Source organism: Scaptodrosophila lebanonensis, unplaced genomic scaffold (genome assembly GCF_003285725.1).
Source record: "Scaptodrosophila lebanonensis strain 11010-0011.00,11010-0021.00 unplaced genomic scaffold, SlebRS2 tig00000155-arrow-arrow-pilon, whole genome shotgun sequence".
Lineage (NCBI taxonomy): Eukaryota > Metazoa > Arthropoda > Insecta > Diptera > Drosophilidae > Scaptodrosophila > Scaptodrosophila lebanonensis.
The window spans coordinates 338859-354887 of record NW_022060594.1 but is presented as its reverse complement, the minus strand read 5'-3'; the positions used below and the strand labels follow the sequence as shown (position 1 = coordinate 354887).

The 16029-nt window shown below is 37.6% G+C and overlaps 2 protein-coding genes across 4 annotated transcripts in view; one reads left to right on the top strand and one right to left on the bottom strand.

Annotated features, from left to right (window-relative positions):
- LOC115629464 (1-phosphatidylinositol 4,5-bisphosphate phosphodiesterase) overlaps positions 1-16029 on the bottom strand; it is an 80306-nt gene that overhangs the window by 31839 nt on the left and 32438 nt on the right. The gene's annotated exons all lie outside the window — the stretch shown is intronic.
- LOC115629467 lies at positions 12602-13713 on the top strand. The gene is made up of 2 exons (XM_030525937.1): positions 12602-13039; positions 13101-13713. Exons 1-2 carry the CDS (start codon positions 12656-12658, stop codon positions 13212-13214), a joined length of 498 nt encoding a protein of 165 aa, XP_030381797.1. The 5' UTR covers positions 12602-12655; the 3' UTR covers positions 13215-13713.

The following is a 16029-nucleotide window of genomic DNA, read 5'->3' as shown; positions in this document are numbered from 1 at the left end:
AAACCGTAGCCGGAAGAGTGGGTTGTGGGTTTATGATTGGTTTGTGTGGGTGCTTGCTGGCCTCTTTGAAGTGTGCGTCTGTGTGTGTGTGTGTGTGTGTGCGCGTGAGTGTGTGTGTGTGCGTGCGTTATTGGGAAAATGTTAAAGTTCACAAAATGTTTGCATACTTTAGGGATGACAATGCATTTTTCCCTGCAATTTAAGCTGGCAATGTGTAGGCAGGTAGTATATGACTTTTATTACATTTTTAACTCAACTTTAATGGCAGGCCACAGCCATAAATAGCCTCGACCACAAGCTTATATGCCGTTGTCACATAATCAACATTGCGGCCCCAGTTGGGCGGGAAGTCAAACATTACGTTTGATCTATATTTATATTCCAATTATGAAGCACTACATAACAATTATTATTGCCAATTATTTTGGATTAAATAACAGCTTGGTAATCACATTTTCAAAATAGGACCAGATAGCACACAGCTTGATACTAAGCGAAAAAAAAACTACAACACAGCTTAACGAACGGGAAAAATCAATCCAAAAGAAAATGCAATTTTTGCTATAACGTTTGGTTTCCTCAATCGAAATTGCTAGTCGACTGAAGTTAATGTGTTTGTTGTTTGTCGAGGGGTATATACAAAGGAAAATGCTTCCAATATTATAGTAGGATAAGTATAGTATGTACAGAGGTCCTCTGGCAGCCCTATCATCTGTTTCTCCGATCTTGCTGTTTCTTTGTAGCTCAAGAAAGTTTTTCTAGTCAGTCTCTTTCGAGTCAGAAAATAAATAATATGTTCCTTTATAAGCGCGTCTTGTGTTTTTTTTATTTTATTTATTTTGCCTTCCACAGTATAAGTAAATTAGCAGCAACAACTATTCAGGTACATTTTTTATAAAGTAAAATTAGCTTAAAAGTAAATGCAACAACACACGGCATACATATATACTGAAAACTATATGTACAACAAGTTGGAGATATAGTTCTGTTGATTATGTACCCCAAATTTGATTTCGATCGGACAAAATTTGTAACACAAGCTTTTCATTCGAAAAGTGAAGGAATATTAAAACACTAATAATTCAAAATCCATGAAAAGTTTCAAAGAACTGAGTTTGTATTTTTTCATAGATTATAAAAAACAAATTTTGAAAAGTTGAAAATGAAGATTTTTCAAACAAACTTTGCAGTTCGATGTGCCCCTTTTGGAGTCCAAAATTTCCAAAATCGTTTCATAGTGCGCACCTATATTTTGATAGGATACTTGAGCCCAAATTTTAGCTTCCTAGCTCTTACTGTTTGGGCTGTGCGCTGTTAACCAGGTCTTCTTTAGTGCTACAACATTTTTTTGACTGGAAAACTCCCATATTTAAGGTCTTATGATGATTTTTTTTTTTCTGAGAATATACAAACTAAGTTCAAAGTCGATCGGCTAAAAAATGCGGATTTTTCAAACAAACTTTGATGCCTATTTTCCCCCATTGGAGTTCGAATTTTCCAAAACTGCTTTTAATCGCTTAATTGAGTCAAAGTTTGAGCTTCCTAGCTGTTACCGTTCGGGCTTTGTGTTGGCAGTCGGTCAGTCAGTCAAGACAAGCTTTTTTATATAAATAGATGAAATGTTTGAACTATCTACGGAAGATAGATGAGTGAGAACGGTTTGTTATGTGAAGTGGCCTCCAATCGGTTCTGAAGATGGTGGGAACTTATTTCACAACCTTTTGTTCCGTCCGTGACTTTAATTGTTTTAAGATTGTTCCTAGATGTTGCCCCAACTTTCTTACATACTATACTCGTATATACGCACACACCTACATAGGCTAATGTTGCTTTTGTTGAGCCATCCTTTGGCTGCAGCCACTAACAAAATCAAAACGTACGTTTGGCGGCACGGGCATCCTTCAACCGAAACTGTCAGCAACTGTCAAAAGAAGTTAAACGAGAACCAACAAAACAAAAAACCAAAAATCCACCCACTCACATACATACACACACACACACCCATACACACCCACACACAGACACACACAGACACAAACACTCAGGCGTACTCGCGGTTTCCGATAGTGTGGGTGGGGGGGCGAGCCTGGGCGTTGCAAGACATTGACGCTGCCAGCGTCATGCCTCTTTCAACGGAGATTTAACGGAGGAGCCAACAACAGGCCTGGATGTGATTTCAAGACAACGCCAACGAGGACTCAGGGCCACGGTCACAGCCTCGGCACGTAGCAGGCGGTTTATTTTTAGCGCCTTCCTCGAATCCCAATGAAAACAATACATCATTGTTGGGGGCATCGACAAGAAAGTTTATGCTTCGCTTTTCATCTCTGTTGTTGCTGTTGTGCTGTTGTACTGTTGTTGTGTTTTCATTTTTTCGTGAAATTGTGCATATTAAATATATGACAATAAGCGTGCTCAAAGCAAAAACAACAACAAAAAGAAAAGAGAGAAGCAAAGAGAAAAAGCCAGGCTGCCACGTTGGCAGGAAAGTTCCCGCTGACATTTTGGGGCGTAGCTCAGGAGAAAGTTGCGTGTTTTTCTTTCTGACAAGGGTTTGGCTGGCTCTTCGGTCTGGGACTGGGACTGTTACTGGCACAGGCACTGGAACTGGGACTGTTGTAAGTCGTGAAAGGGAACGGATGCGGGTTGGGGGGAGGTGGTTGTGGCGGGTCGTCGTCGTTTTTTTGGGGCCGTTGTTGGTAGGTAGCAAAGCATAAAGCACTTATACTAATTTGTCGATAATTTCGTTGTGGTCGTAAAATTTGCGTTTATGGTTGCCACACACCCACACACACACACACTCACATATACACATCCAGAGACATTGTAAATGTGACCAATGGCCGGCATGAAAATGGGCCGGAAATATAAGAAAGAACCTGTGACTCAATCGCTGCTCATTTGAGCGGCTTTAATTGACTTTCTATTGATTTAAGCGTACAATTTGATTTAATGAGCTTTTAATTAAATTGATTTTTCATAAATATCAATGTGCATCCATAAATAGGTGCTCCCCAATGGGTCAAGGATGAGAAGGACAGCCCATGATTAAAATTGTACCAAGAGGAACTAAATATCGATTACACAAGATGATAAGGACGAGAAAAAGAGTTCAAGAATAACGCCATGGAAACGAAACTAGACAACAACGAATATTGAAAAAAAAAATGGGATAAAGCAATATAAGTATATGAGTATGAATAACATAAAATGTATAAGATTCTGCATAGCAAAATGGCAACTCGCTTTTAAGAAAGATTTTCTTTAAAGAAATTTGTTGCCCCATAGTTAATGGGAGCTAAGAAGCTTCACTTCAGATGTTTGTTTGAAAATTAATTTGAAAAATGTTGGACAAATTTGTAAAAAAGACCCTCGAAAGGCGTAGTATTGGATGAATGCTATTTGCATTGTTTTACGATACTTACAATTCAATTATTATTATTATTAACCCAAAAGGGGAGAGAGAGAGAGAGCTATCTTCGTAATTCGAATTGAGAAACTTAATCAATTTTTTAGGGTTGAAAGTTCCGTGCATTGACAAAAAATATATATGGGATATACATTGTATATAGTTAACAGAAGTAACAAACAACTTAGCATAATAATTACCATTACCAATTGCTTACAACTGCTTTATGTCAAAACTTAACGATATATCGGGAAGTACGGCGAATCTTTTTCATTCCTTTCCTCTAAAGAAAAAATCTCTAAATCTAACAAACGTGCATAAATGTTTTTTCAATAATAAATATTTGCTTAACAATCTTTTTGTCATTTACCTTTTACTATAATAATAATTAATAATAATTTTCGCATCACGTCTGTGCGTAATATATATATATATGTATATGATCATTTATAAGAGCTAGCGTTGTTTGCTTTATTATTCTATAGATGATAGATAGATAGTGGGATTAAACATCGCTAAAATGTAGAAGAATTAGTAAGAAAAGAATTTAGGCACGAACGAATTTAGGTTGCAATTAAACAACTTGTTCAAGTTTAAGTTTAAGGACATTAATTATTTTCTATTGCAGCACATTTTTCAGAGCCGCGAATACCTCGTGGACTGTGTGGTGGTGTCCTTTTTCTCTACTGCAATATATTTTATTTTATAACTGTATCTCCTACTGGGAACATAATACTAATTCCCCATTCGCTACCCTCTATCGTTTGTGTCTGGCCTGCTGTTGTTTGCGTTTGCGGTGAATTGAAAAAATGTGCTTGCTGGTTCGCTGCTAAACTACAGAAATGCAATAACTTTTTGTTAGCACATTAATTAAACACGCACGCAAAACGACAACAGCCATGACAGCATAATTCCGGCAACATGGACAAGCGTTGCGCATTTCCGCACTGGCAGTGCTACCAGCCTGATTCCCAGACCCAGACCCATTCCCAGACCCATTCCCAGACCCATTCCCTGTCAGTGCGACTCCCACTACACTTGTACGAGTATTTTGTCTCCCTGTGTCGCCTGTGTCGCTAGTTTCCTCATATACTCGCATGCCATTTAATTGGATAATGCCTGGCAATAACAACATCAAATGCAGCTCTGGTATCCCGCAAATGGAATGAATGGAATGGCATTTATAGTTTATGGCAACTGCACTCGCGCCACTCACCCACTCAGTCTCGCAATCTCTCAATCTCCCATTCACTCACTCATTCGCTCACTCATTCGCGCGCTTAAACAGCCATAGAGTGTACATATATACATATGTAGATATGTATCCCATCGCCCGTCTGCTTGTCCGTCCGCTCAGCTATTAGTCGCAAATGGGAAAACGCAGCGCAGACAATAAATTGTATAAAGTGCAAAAATATTGCTGTTTATTTCATTTATGCGCTTATTGTCAGTCTCTCTCATCCCTCTCCCTGTCCCTGTTCCAGTCCCTGTCCCAATCGTTGTCGTTGTCGTTGTCATCGTCATCGTTGTTGTTGTTGTCGTAGCGACGCTTTTAAAAGGGGTTCTTTCTACCGTTTACCGTTATAAACTTATTGTGCTGCAGTTGCTGGGCACTTGACACAATGGCAAGGCCTGCCAGCCCCATCCCCATCCCCAGCCCCAGCGCCAGCTCCATCTCCAGCTCTAGCTTCAACCCCAGCCCTAACCCCTTGCCTAGCCCAGCGTCATTCCGTTCAAGCTAGTTATACCCTGCACACGAAGGGTAAAAAGGGTATATCAGATTTGTGCAAAGTATGCAACAGGCAGAAGAAAGCATTAGACAACCGGCCGCTCTTTCAAACTCAACCAAATAGTGAAAAGTTTTCGGTATAAATATACAAATGAACATAATGTGAAATTGTAAAACTTTGGTCCTGTGTATTTGGTATATTCAATAGATTATATTGAAGCCTGAATCTGCAGGACGATTCACAATAATAAAATAAAATAATATATACAAAAAATCAAGAGAAATCGATGTAGCCATGTACGAACGTCTGTCCGCCAATACTGCCCACAATTTAAAAGCTACATATACCAAGCTTTTTACACGTAATATATATACAATTTTTTACTTTTTTTACAATTTTTTTGTTCAAATAGGTAAATTCTAAGAAAAGTTATAAGCGAAACAATTTCACTCCTGTACTACTCATTGAGTTCCTTCTTCCTCTTTTTGCTTCTGCTGCGGTAAAGGGTATTTCACTGTCGGACCTACTCGACTGTAGCGTTCGCTCTTGTTGTTTTTTGCTGCTGTTGTTGTTGTTGTTGTTGTGATTGCTGTGTGGTAGCAAATTACACACGCCCCAATGACACAGTGGCAAGCACCACTCGAGCAGCAATTTTTACCTTTAGCGACTTGAGCCGCCTACGTCAACGAACCAAATACCCCAACATCCCACCCATACATGCATAAAGGCCTACAAGCATACTTGTACATAAATACTTATGTATGTAGTACATGCATGTACACGTCATCTGACAATGTTTATGTCGACGGCTCATATATTGTCCAATTTACAACATTTTACGGAATGAGTGGCACACACACACATGCACACTCTTACACATATCTGTGGGCTCACATTTGTCAATCAGACAAGCCTGTGAAGTCTTCAACTAACTGAGCCACCACTTGCTTCTGTTGCCTCTGCTGATGCGATGAGTTACGTCCGTCTGTCTGCGTGTCTGAATTTGTGGATTTTTCTGAAAGTGTAGGCCACGTACTCACGTACTTAAAACAAAATACTGACAAAAAACAAAAGAAATGTTAGAGCCCGACAGCGATATGCCGAGCATCCAAAATAAATTTCTCCTTCGCATTGATTACATCTATTGATTGATTGATCATTTTTATTTGGAAATCGTTAATCTTTATTTAAGATCTGTTTCTGGGCTGGACGATTATTCAATTTTATGATAACCTTAATATCTTTTTTCTAAATCGATTGCCTACTCAGGAACGAACTCACATTGTGGGATACCTGATTCCTATGCCAGGCGCCACACGTTAAGCTTGTTACGATATAGACGGAAAAATAAAATAACTTTTATGCATAGATTCGAGTCATTAATAGTTCTTTACAATCCTTGTACTTAATTAAATCCAACTGAATTTGCAAATCGGTTTAATATGCGGTCCACATATCTTTAACTAAACAAACTATTAGGTTCGTTTTAAATTAAATAAACAAAATTTAAATCTTTTTCACGCCATTGAAATGGCTTCTAAGTTTACATAACACATTCTTTTATTAGGGAAATTCATTTTTCCAAAAAGGTCAAAATCGCACAAGCAGGCAAATAGGAGGTTATGGTTTAAGTGCAATTTATTTGTTCAAAACTAATTGTTATAGCTGTCGAATAATTTGTATTATTCTGACCCACCAAAAACATTAGTATTTTATGAATTAATCAGAAGCCTCGTTTTTTTATAGCGTATAAAAAACGTAGTATGTAATGCTTTTTAATTTTTTTTTGCTTCCTTTTCTTAGGGAAATGCATTTTTCCGAAAAAGTAAAAAACACTTTTGAAAAGTCAAGCGAATAGGGCGTTGATAGATTAAGAGAAATTTATTTGTTAAAAAAAAGAAACTATCGAAAAATGTTTGGATCCGGATCCAATTTTTTCCAGTAAAATGCGATTAATAATTCCTTTTAAGACTCCACTCCACTTCAAATAATTTGATAGATTTTTAATAAATACACGCACTTTTCTGACTGCATCTGCGAGAATTACTAATTCTGAATGGTCAACATAACCGTCAAATAGTCCAGGTAATCACGACTATACATAAATCGCGTATACCGCTCGTGGACTCTGTCGTGAGATATACAATTATAAGCATAAACCGGTTACATCAATTGGAAGGTTTTGGAAAAGTTGAACACACTGTCCTTAAGACGCACTAACTCCTCCTGCATGGCATGCAATTTTTACTGGAAGTCTATAAGAGCTGTAAGCCCCTTTTCAAAAGTTCTCTTTCCTGTGTTCTCACTCTGGCATTAAGATAAACCCAAGTGGTGGGCTTCTTTAGCCAGTTCGGACAAGGATATCTGAAAAACAACATAAGCAAGCAAGCTAGTCATGTCCTACTGTCCAACGTTTGTCTGTTCGGACACTTATTTATTCACTTTAGTTTTGGCTGCCCTTTTCAATCAATTACAAGTATGGCCATTCTAAATTTTCATAATATGCCTAAATTATTGCATTCGATGTTAAGGGCTGCTGTGGCTGCTGATTGTTACGAGTGCGTCAACCACATTCGATTCCATTTGATTTCTATGAAGCGTAGGCTCGCATTAATTATCTGCACAATACCTTGAACTGAATAAACAGGACAGCTGTATCCGACACACACACAAACACAGAGCTACGAAAAAGGTAATCGATAGGAAGGGGTACACAGGCGCTGACATCACTGGCGATCCGATTAGAGCAATGCGATGTCATAAATTAGTGAAACATAATGCAGCATGCGGTTGAATTATCACAATTGCATTAATTAACAAGGCAATGGGACGGTAGTTGGAGTACAGCTCCGACATGCAATAACCTTCAGCTGGCAACGTGCCGGACAAGTGACGCAGACACGGGCTAGGACACCTGCAGCTTTGTATCCTGCGCCAGCCAGCCAGTCAGCCAGTCAGCCAACCAGCTACCTACGCCCCCATCCCCATGTCCTGCCTCCGTGTAAATGTAATTGAGAAGGCTTTGGTGGTGGAGCGCACACCACCACCAACACCACCACCACCATCACACTAGACTACAGCACTTGATTAGCAGCAATGAGTGCACCGGGCCCGGTGCCGGTCCCGCTCCCACTTCCAATACACCAGAGCAGACCACCACTAGCCCACTAGCCTTGCGCCCTCCATCCCAGTAGGACTCTGCTAACAGTGTGCCATTACCTGCTCTGTCCGAAGGATGATGGAGAAATAACAACGTTATTTTCCATTGCTTTTTCAAGCTAAATATACGAAGGACTCGTATGTAAAGATAAAAGTGCAATTAAACTCAACCAATTGTCGAACATTTGTAGTACTCGTCCATTCGCGAGAACTGTGCGTCCAGCTTCTGTTCAGTACAAGTATTTCATGGTTTTGTAATGAAATGGGGTTTGGATTCAGCACGTTTCATGCTTGAACATAAATTTGCAATCCGGACAAATGTTGATTAGCATTAGAATTCGAAAATATTTACTTGGTACTCGTATATCTCACATTTCTTATGCAATGCCAGGCATTAATACTGGGAATATATTTATAGCATCGTCCAATTAATTTGCTCTTTCATTTGTTCTTGGTGGAAAAAGTGCAGTGCAGTTGGTTCTTTTTTGGTTCTGGTTATCAATTTTCCGAAGTTCAGCTGCTATTCTTAAAGCTATCAGAGCTGTTTGATTGAACATTAATATTTATTTCTGTGTTAAACGTTAAGCAAAACAGTCTTGTTAGCCAACTATTTTTGGCCAAAAAAGAGAGCAATATTTCGTAGCCAAAATAAGCGAATTGCAATTTGTAGGCTATTTTAGAAAAATTAATAATGAAATCGTGCGATTGCGAAAACATTCTTTAAGCTATCGGCCGCCAAGTGAACGTTTGTTCTGTTTATTTCGCAAAAGTGATTAGCAAAATAGACCCATTTCATAGGATGTGCATTGAGAGCAATGCGTGCTCATAAAAAAGCCAAATGAATTTTTTTTTTTCTAATTTTAATAAAAAATGCCACCCACATGTTAATATTATGTCAAAATTATATTTTATTGCAACAATACCAACACCCCGCTCTCAGTACTACATCTTTGGAATTCACGTCCAACCCTCAACTCTCTGAGAACATTTCCTCCCTCTCCAACCCCGATAAAGAAAACGTTCAATTACTTATCAAATTTTACGAAACATGCTAATATTTATCACTTAATATAAGCAATTAGTATAAAACAACTTGTAAATATTTATGTATGTATTTACACATATTCTGCTGCTAATTTATTATATTTATTCTTATATACTTATAAATTTAAAATTTAAATCAATACTTACTATAATTGTAAATAGTCTTTTAAAATGTATCTTCACTACTTCCATTTTTATCTCGATATACTTCTTTCCTCCATAATACTATTTACTAATTTTAGTTTTAGTTTTCTTTGTAAATAAGTAAATAATATATTTTATTAAAGTGTCTAAAGGGACTAAAGAGCTGCTGACATCTTTAAGTTCGGCAGCAATTTCTGGAGCGGTTTTAGAACGGTTGCGCAGAGATATTCGGACTAAATTCCTGCCCTGACCCTCAAATTTTCAAATATTTTACCCAAAATCCTTACAGATGAATCGTTATGAATTATTTGCTCAGACACAGCAACATAAGTTTTGCCTTTTAACGTTAATAATCTCAATCAAAATTAAGAGAAAAAGCTAAAATATCAACAAATTGCTACCGGCTTTTTTATTACGAGTGTTTGATATTTCATTAATCATAAATGAATTAAAAATGCTTTACTTAAGACCAGTATTAGTTTGCAAAACAAATTAATCTCTTGTTTGTTGAATGCATGAGGTAGATCGAGGTGTTTGACAGCCGTCGCCTGGTGTGGGGAGGGGGGGCTGTGGTGGACGAAAGGAATGGGGATCCTACTGGGGCGTAGAGCCAAGCATCAGTGTTTGGTATTTTCGTTCCCATGCGGCTTATCGACGGCCCCTGGACACGTGTGTGCTGCGTGTGGCATTGACGGCCCTGATTGCATTACGTGCACGTAATCAGCTTAGTTGCTGTCATTTAATCAAATAATCATGGACGGCTCATAGCCGCGAATACAGCAACGTTGTAATTAGCGGCTGCTTTGATATCGACAAAGTTTCCCTGCTGCCGCCTATATGTTTTTGGACAAGAGCCACGGGCTGAGCCCCCAACACCCCCACCCAGCCACCAGGCAGCAACATTGTTCGTACGTCGTGGCGTGTTAATTATTTAATTGCAGAATAAATGCTGACAATTAAAATGCCATAAGTGCCGAAAAGTAGACAACAGCAACGTATACTGGATACTCGATACAGGTATACAAGTATATACTACATATATGCATCAAAAACGCAATAAAACCGAATAAAAAGAATGTGGTTAGAGAATAAATTGTATTCTAAAAATGTTTGCATATCTCCATCCGAGAGATGTCTAAATTAAATATGAAATTCTGTGGCACTAGCAGAGCGAAACAAACAGCAATGCACTTTAAAACAAATTGTGATATATAGTATGGTATATATGTATTTATAGTATTTCAAATATGCAGACGCTTTAATATGCGTTCAATATTTCATGTCCTTTCTGCCACACAATGGAAGAAAAATAAACAAAGCAACAAAACTGCATTGCTTTGTGTATTCAATTGCGAGCTTTATTGGGATGGAATTGATTTTTTTTTTTGTATTTAAATAAAATATTTTCATATTATCACAGTTGAAAGTCTGGCCATAGACATGGTTAGAAAATAGCCAAACAATCAACAAAAACTAAAATACAAACCATTCTGCAAAGTGGCATTTGAAATGGAAATGGAATTGTTGAAAACCCGGTCTTAAATGTGCGATATTTTATAAATAAAATGCAGACTAGCTTGCATTTAAGTCAAAATCACGGGAAGAGATAATTTAAACAAATAATCAATTGCATATTTATTGTCTTTGGCAACACACATACAATTATAATTCGACTCTAAATAAGCTGTTGAGATTACTTTTTTATTGTTATCTGAGAATGTTCATTTGGTATTATTTTCAGCAAATATCGAAACACCAAACGCAAACGAAGGACGAAAGAAATTTGCCAAGAGCCTGTTTATACTATAAAAAGAGAAAGGGGCAATAAAATAAGCATATACATAAATAAATAAATAATGCAGATAAACATTAATAAAACGCTTGGAACGTGCAAGTTTGATTCGGGCTTTTCAAAGAATCAAAATAAATGCTGGCATAAAATCCCCCTTCTCGTAATTCAGAAAATGGGGTATTTTTATTTTAGGGCCAGCTAAGAACTAAAATTGATGCTGATTAAACTAATTAGAAGTCCTTTATTGCAACAGATCACAAAATTAATGCCACACGGTCGAATGAAATTCCTGTCGATCGAACGAACATATTAATAATGGAAGACAATTTTCTGCACCCAAGCTAGATATAATGTTACAGAATGTTAGGACAGCAGCAAGAAGAAGAAGATGAAGATGGATCAGCTATCAGAATAAAATGATTTCGCCAATAACTTTTCTTGAAATTATGTACCAAAGGTAGAAAAACAAGTGGAAAAGCTAAAGTAGGGTATCTCGACTTTAAAATATTCAGTTCAAAAAGTTTGGCATCCTTTATGTCTTCAAGAACCGAAAAATTCATCAAGAATTTCGGCGAATATTTAGGGTATGAAGTGCGTTCTAATCAGTTCAGTAAAAAATGGGACCATAAATAACAAAACTTCAATATTTATTACTTAACCAGTTAGTTATTTATATAGTTTTATATATTTTTTATAGTTGGTAATGCCTTTTAATTGATGTTTTGAAGCTAAAGTATGTTTATGTTTAAAACGAGAGCTTCTTCTTTGGACAAAACCTAAAATATATGCGAAAGGTCTGTTACATTTTTCACCTTCTGCTAACCTAATATAGTCTTGTATAGTATATTTTATGTACCAAGTATAATTCATATTATTTACGTATGCATACATTTATGCAGATTTGCAAAATAATAAAATAAATCCGATAGTATTGCCTAGGGATTAGGAGAGTTTACATATCTTGTTAGATCAGTACAGGAGCAGCGTTTTCCAAAATCTAGACGTTCATCCAGATGGACAGAGAGACGATCAGATGTCTAGATTGATTTCCCTAACGTCTTCTTTTAAAGACTCAGCAGCTGCCTGGCTAATGATAAATGGCTTAACAAACAATTTCTACTTAAACAGATGGTTGGGAAATACAAAAGTGTTGTTATTGGAAGATTTTGTTTTTTTTTTTTTGTCCTGTTTCGTAATTGTAAAAAACTACAAGTAAGTATTCTTTTTTATGTCAAATACACTAGGAACCCTTTTGGAAAATAGATCCGACATTGATTTATAGTACAGGGACACAGTACAAAAACACGTTCATTTTTCGAACTGAAAAATTCCAAATCGTATCAAACAACAGCATAAACAACAATCGTTCGCTTCAACATGTCCAAGTCTCACCCGACCTTCGACCCTAGCCAGCTGCCGACCGAGGCTCTCGACGATATGTTGCGTCACTTGCTGCTGAAGATTCCGCCAGCGCAGCGCACCGAGCTGATGTACAATCCAGAGCTAATGGAGGAGGTGGTCGACAGAGCCGGAGCCGCGCTCGTCGAGCATCGGGTGCGAATGCAGGCCATACGGCGTTTTGCACGCGAAAACAGACGCATGTTAGCTGAATTGCAGGAGGGAATGGCGAAAATGCACAGCGATTTAGATTATATAAGGGACTTGAAGGAGAGCTCGCAGGAACAAGTCGGGGACATGACGTCCAGGTGGCCAACAGAACCGGACACTGAACTAGAAGAACGGCGAACTAAGCCAAATGAAGTAAGGAACAGAGAGAAGAAGATGTAAGGGAATAATTGATTGCTTCTTCTAAATTTTTCAGTTTGAAAGCCAGGACGAGACCCAAACGGACTCAAGTGAGAGAGAATATTCCAACACGGAGAGCAGGACCAGCAATCTGTTAATGGAGGAGCAGGAGTACGTAAGTAATAGATGAAGTGTGATCCGAAGTTGATTTGTGAGGGAAGTAAAGCACGAAGAGTTGAAGAAAACAGCGTAAGTGAAACTTAAGTTCGTCGGTTAAAAAAGAAAAACCCCCAAATGTGAAAGCAAGAGTTCATCCGAACGAAAATGGAAAACGAGTTAGGAGACTGAGAGCCTGTGATTGAAACAAAAGGACTTGAACAGAACACGAAGCAGGCAAAAAGCTGCAGTGTATGTACGAGTGTGTGTGTGAGAAAATGAGTTCTAGAAGGCAGCAGCGTGTGTGAAAGAATCAAGAAAACAACATCGAGCTGGGCAGTAGGGGGCAGGAGAGAGCAACCATCGAGCAAATGAAGTGCGAAGAATCAATAAATAAAGTTTTGGTATCCATAACAGTGTCAAACAAATTGAAAGTGTCCGCTTGTCATCCCTGGACTGTTATTATTGTATGTCAAAATACGAGCAAAATTACGTTTCGGAAAAAAGTAATAAAAACAATATTTGGACAACGACTTCTTCCCAATCTCTTCCTCAATCTCAAATGACCGACGAAGGGTGAACGTAAAACGTTGACAGCACTTGCATTCAAACTTTCCACATTTCAAGTTGTTGTTGGACAACTCAAATGCTGTTTTATGCAAACTTTGAACAGAAACTGAGAAATACAACGCAAACATCACATACTATACAGAGAGACAGACAGACGGGCTGAGGAGTGCTGAAAAGTGCATTGCGTATACGCCATGGTGTGTAATCAAAGGCTTGTTTGTGTACATAACGCTCATTTAACACTTTGACATCACTTTTCAAGTTAAAAATGCTGAAATGTCTATAGCATGCTGATTTATATTGTGTGAAAATTTCAACTTCATAACCTAAATACTCTTTGAATTAGAAGAGAATATGCCGCGATAGATATAAAAAAATAATCTTTTTTTGAGTTATGACTGTATTTTATTAAATATGCCATAACTACTACAAGTAAACAGAACGGCTCGAGTAAGAAAAGTATATTTGCATTTATTCCAAAATTTGGGACATTCAGGGAGCATATCGATTACAAAATATGCTTCAATGTTCAGTTTTCTTTTTTCTTTTACACACCACAATTAATTAGTGGTAAAAACGTAATAAAAAGAACAAAATTGTAGTGTATTACATATTTTGGCCAACTAAAATCCTTAATCAGTGCAACTTGCAACAAAACTATGCATGATTTCACCAAAGTTCGCCCAAAGTGTGAATTTAAAGAAAGGGAATTCAAATAAAGCAACACAAAGACAAAAATATTTCAATGAAATAAGATTAATTCCAAGTTTATGGAATATTGTGCTGACACTGCTGCTTAAACGCATATTTAAAGTTATTCCCGGCCCTATTGAAAGCATTTTGATTTGTAAAGAGCCCTCTGAAAAGGGCATGTGTCACATCTAATTTATTAAAAATCTTTGTTTTTTTTTTTAAATAAGATTATTTAAATGAAAAATTCATTCAAAGTAAATAAGAAACTTTTTGTTGTGTCGACCAAATGCAGAGTATTTCTCACTGCCTGGACTGTCAATCCTTGCTGTTCGAACTGTATTGATTTCCTGAGCTTGGCTTTCAACTCTAGCTTTTTCTATGAAGTACATTTTCTCTGAATGTGTGGGCTATAAATAAAATTTGTATCATCAATCACACTACACGTATTCGCCTGATTTGGTACCATGTGGCTTTTATGTTGTTGGAAAAAATGCATTTGTTGTTGAATGCATTTTGCATTTTGCTAGCAGCATAGAATGGACTTCTGCTGTGATAATTCCACAGGAATATATTTGAATGGAAATTTAAAGGAAATAAACAAATAAAGTAACAAAAGAAAACATTGTATAGAACTGAATGGGGAAGACATTTCGTTTAGTTTGGAAGACACCTAGCATGCTGGTGGCATTTGGCATTTGACAATAACTTTAATGTGCCCATTTGTTGCTATTTTATTATTTGCCTATCTGTCTCATCTGTCTCTCTGTCTTATCCATTTGTCTGTCACTTGAATTGTTCTTTATATTCTACTCGTACTTGCAATTGCCCACCGTTCGCGATTCGCCATTCGTCATTCGTAAGCTACATATTTGCCTTGTCGCTCTATTTATAGCTGTCATTTGAATCGCATACGAGCATCAGGCGAGCGTCCCAGAGTCGTCCATAAAGCACCCAACCCTCCACCTCCCCCTGGCCCGCTCCCTTCACTCCTGTTGCCAACAGTTGCCGCCCACGCAACGTCAAAAGCGCAATCGTAAACACATTTTCAGTTACACGTGCGCGCATTTTCTTTAGTTTGTTAGTTTTCTTTTTGCCACACACACACACACACATAAGTATATATAAGTATGTGTACCGATCTGTATATGTATAATTACATAATGATTTATTTTCGCAAATATTATTTTGTTGCTTTGATTAATTCGCTTGCTGACTGTGTGTGTGTGTGTGTTTGTGTGTGTGTGTGTGTTTGTGTGTGTTCCTTGCTAGACAATTTGTTTTGCAACAGTTGCTTAAACTGAAATTTATTTTCGTCGCCCCTGCACCCTACACTCTGCACCCTACACCCTGCACCCTAGCAACTAGCCACTCCACATTCCCCATTCACAATCCCTTTCGCGCCTTCAATGGACTATGATTATTTGCGCTCGAATGCCTTTTTGGGATTTGCACATTTTTAGTAGGAAAAATTAAATTGATTTATTTATTAGCTGCCCATTATTTGTTTATAAACAATAAACGCTAAAGAATGCGCATTTGAGGTTTATTAATACATGAAGCGGCAAAAGGCAACGGTAACAGCAACG

Excerpts from the sequence above, each read along its gene's own strand:
- LOC115629467 (XM_030525937.1), top strand. The coding sequence starts at position 12,656 with ATGTCCAAGTCTCACCCGACCTTCGACCCTAGCCAGCTGCCGACCGAG. Across the intron at positions 13,040-13,100 it reads GGCGAACTAAGCCAAATGAA|TTTGAAAGCCAGGACGAGAC; the intron begins GTAAGGAACAGA and ends TAAATTTTTCAG.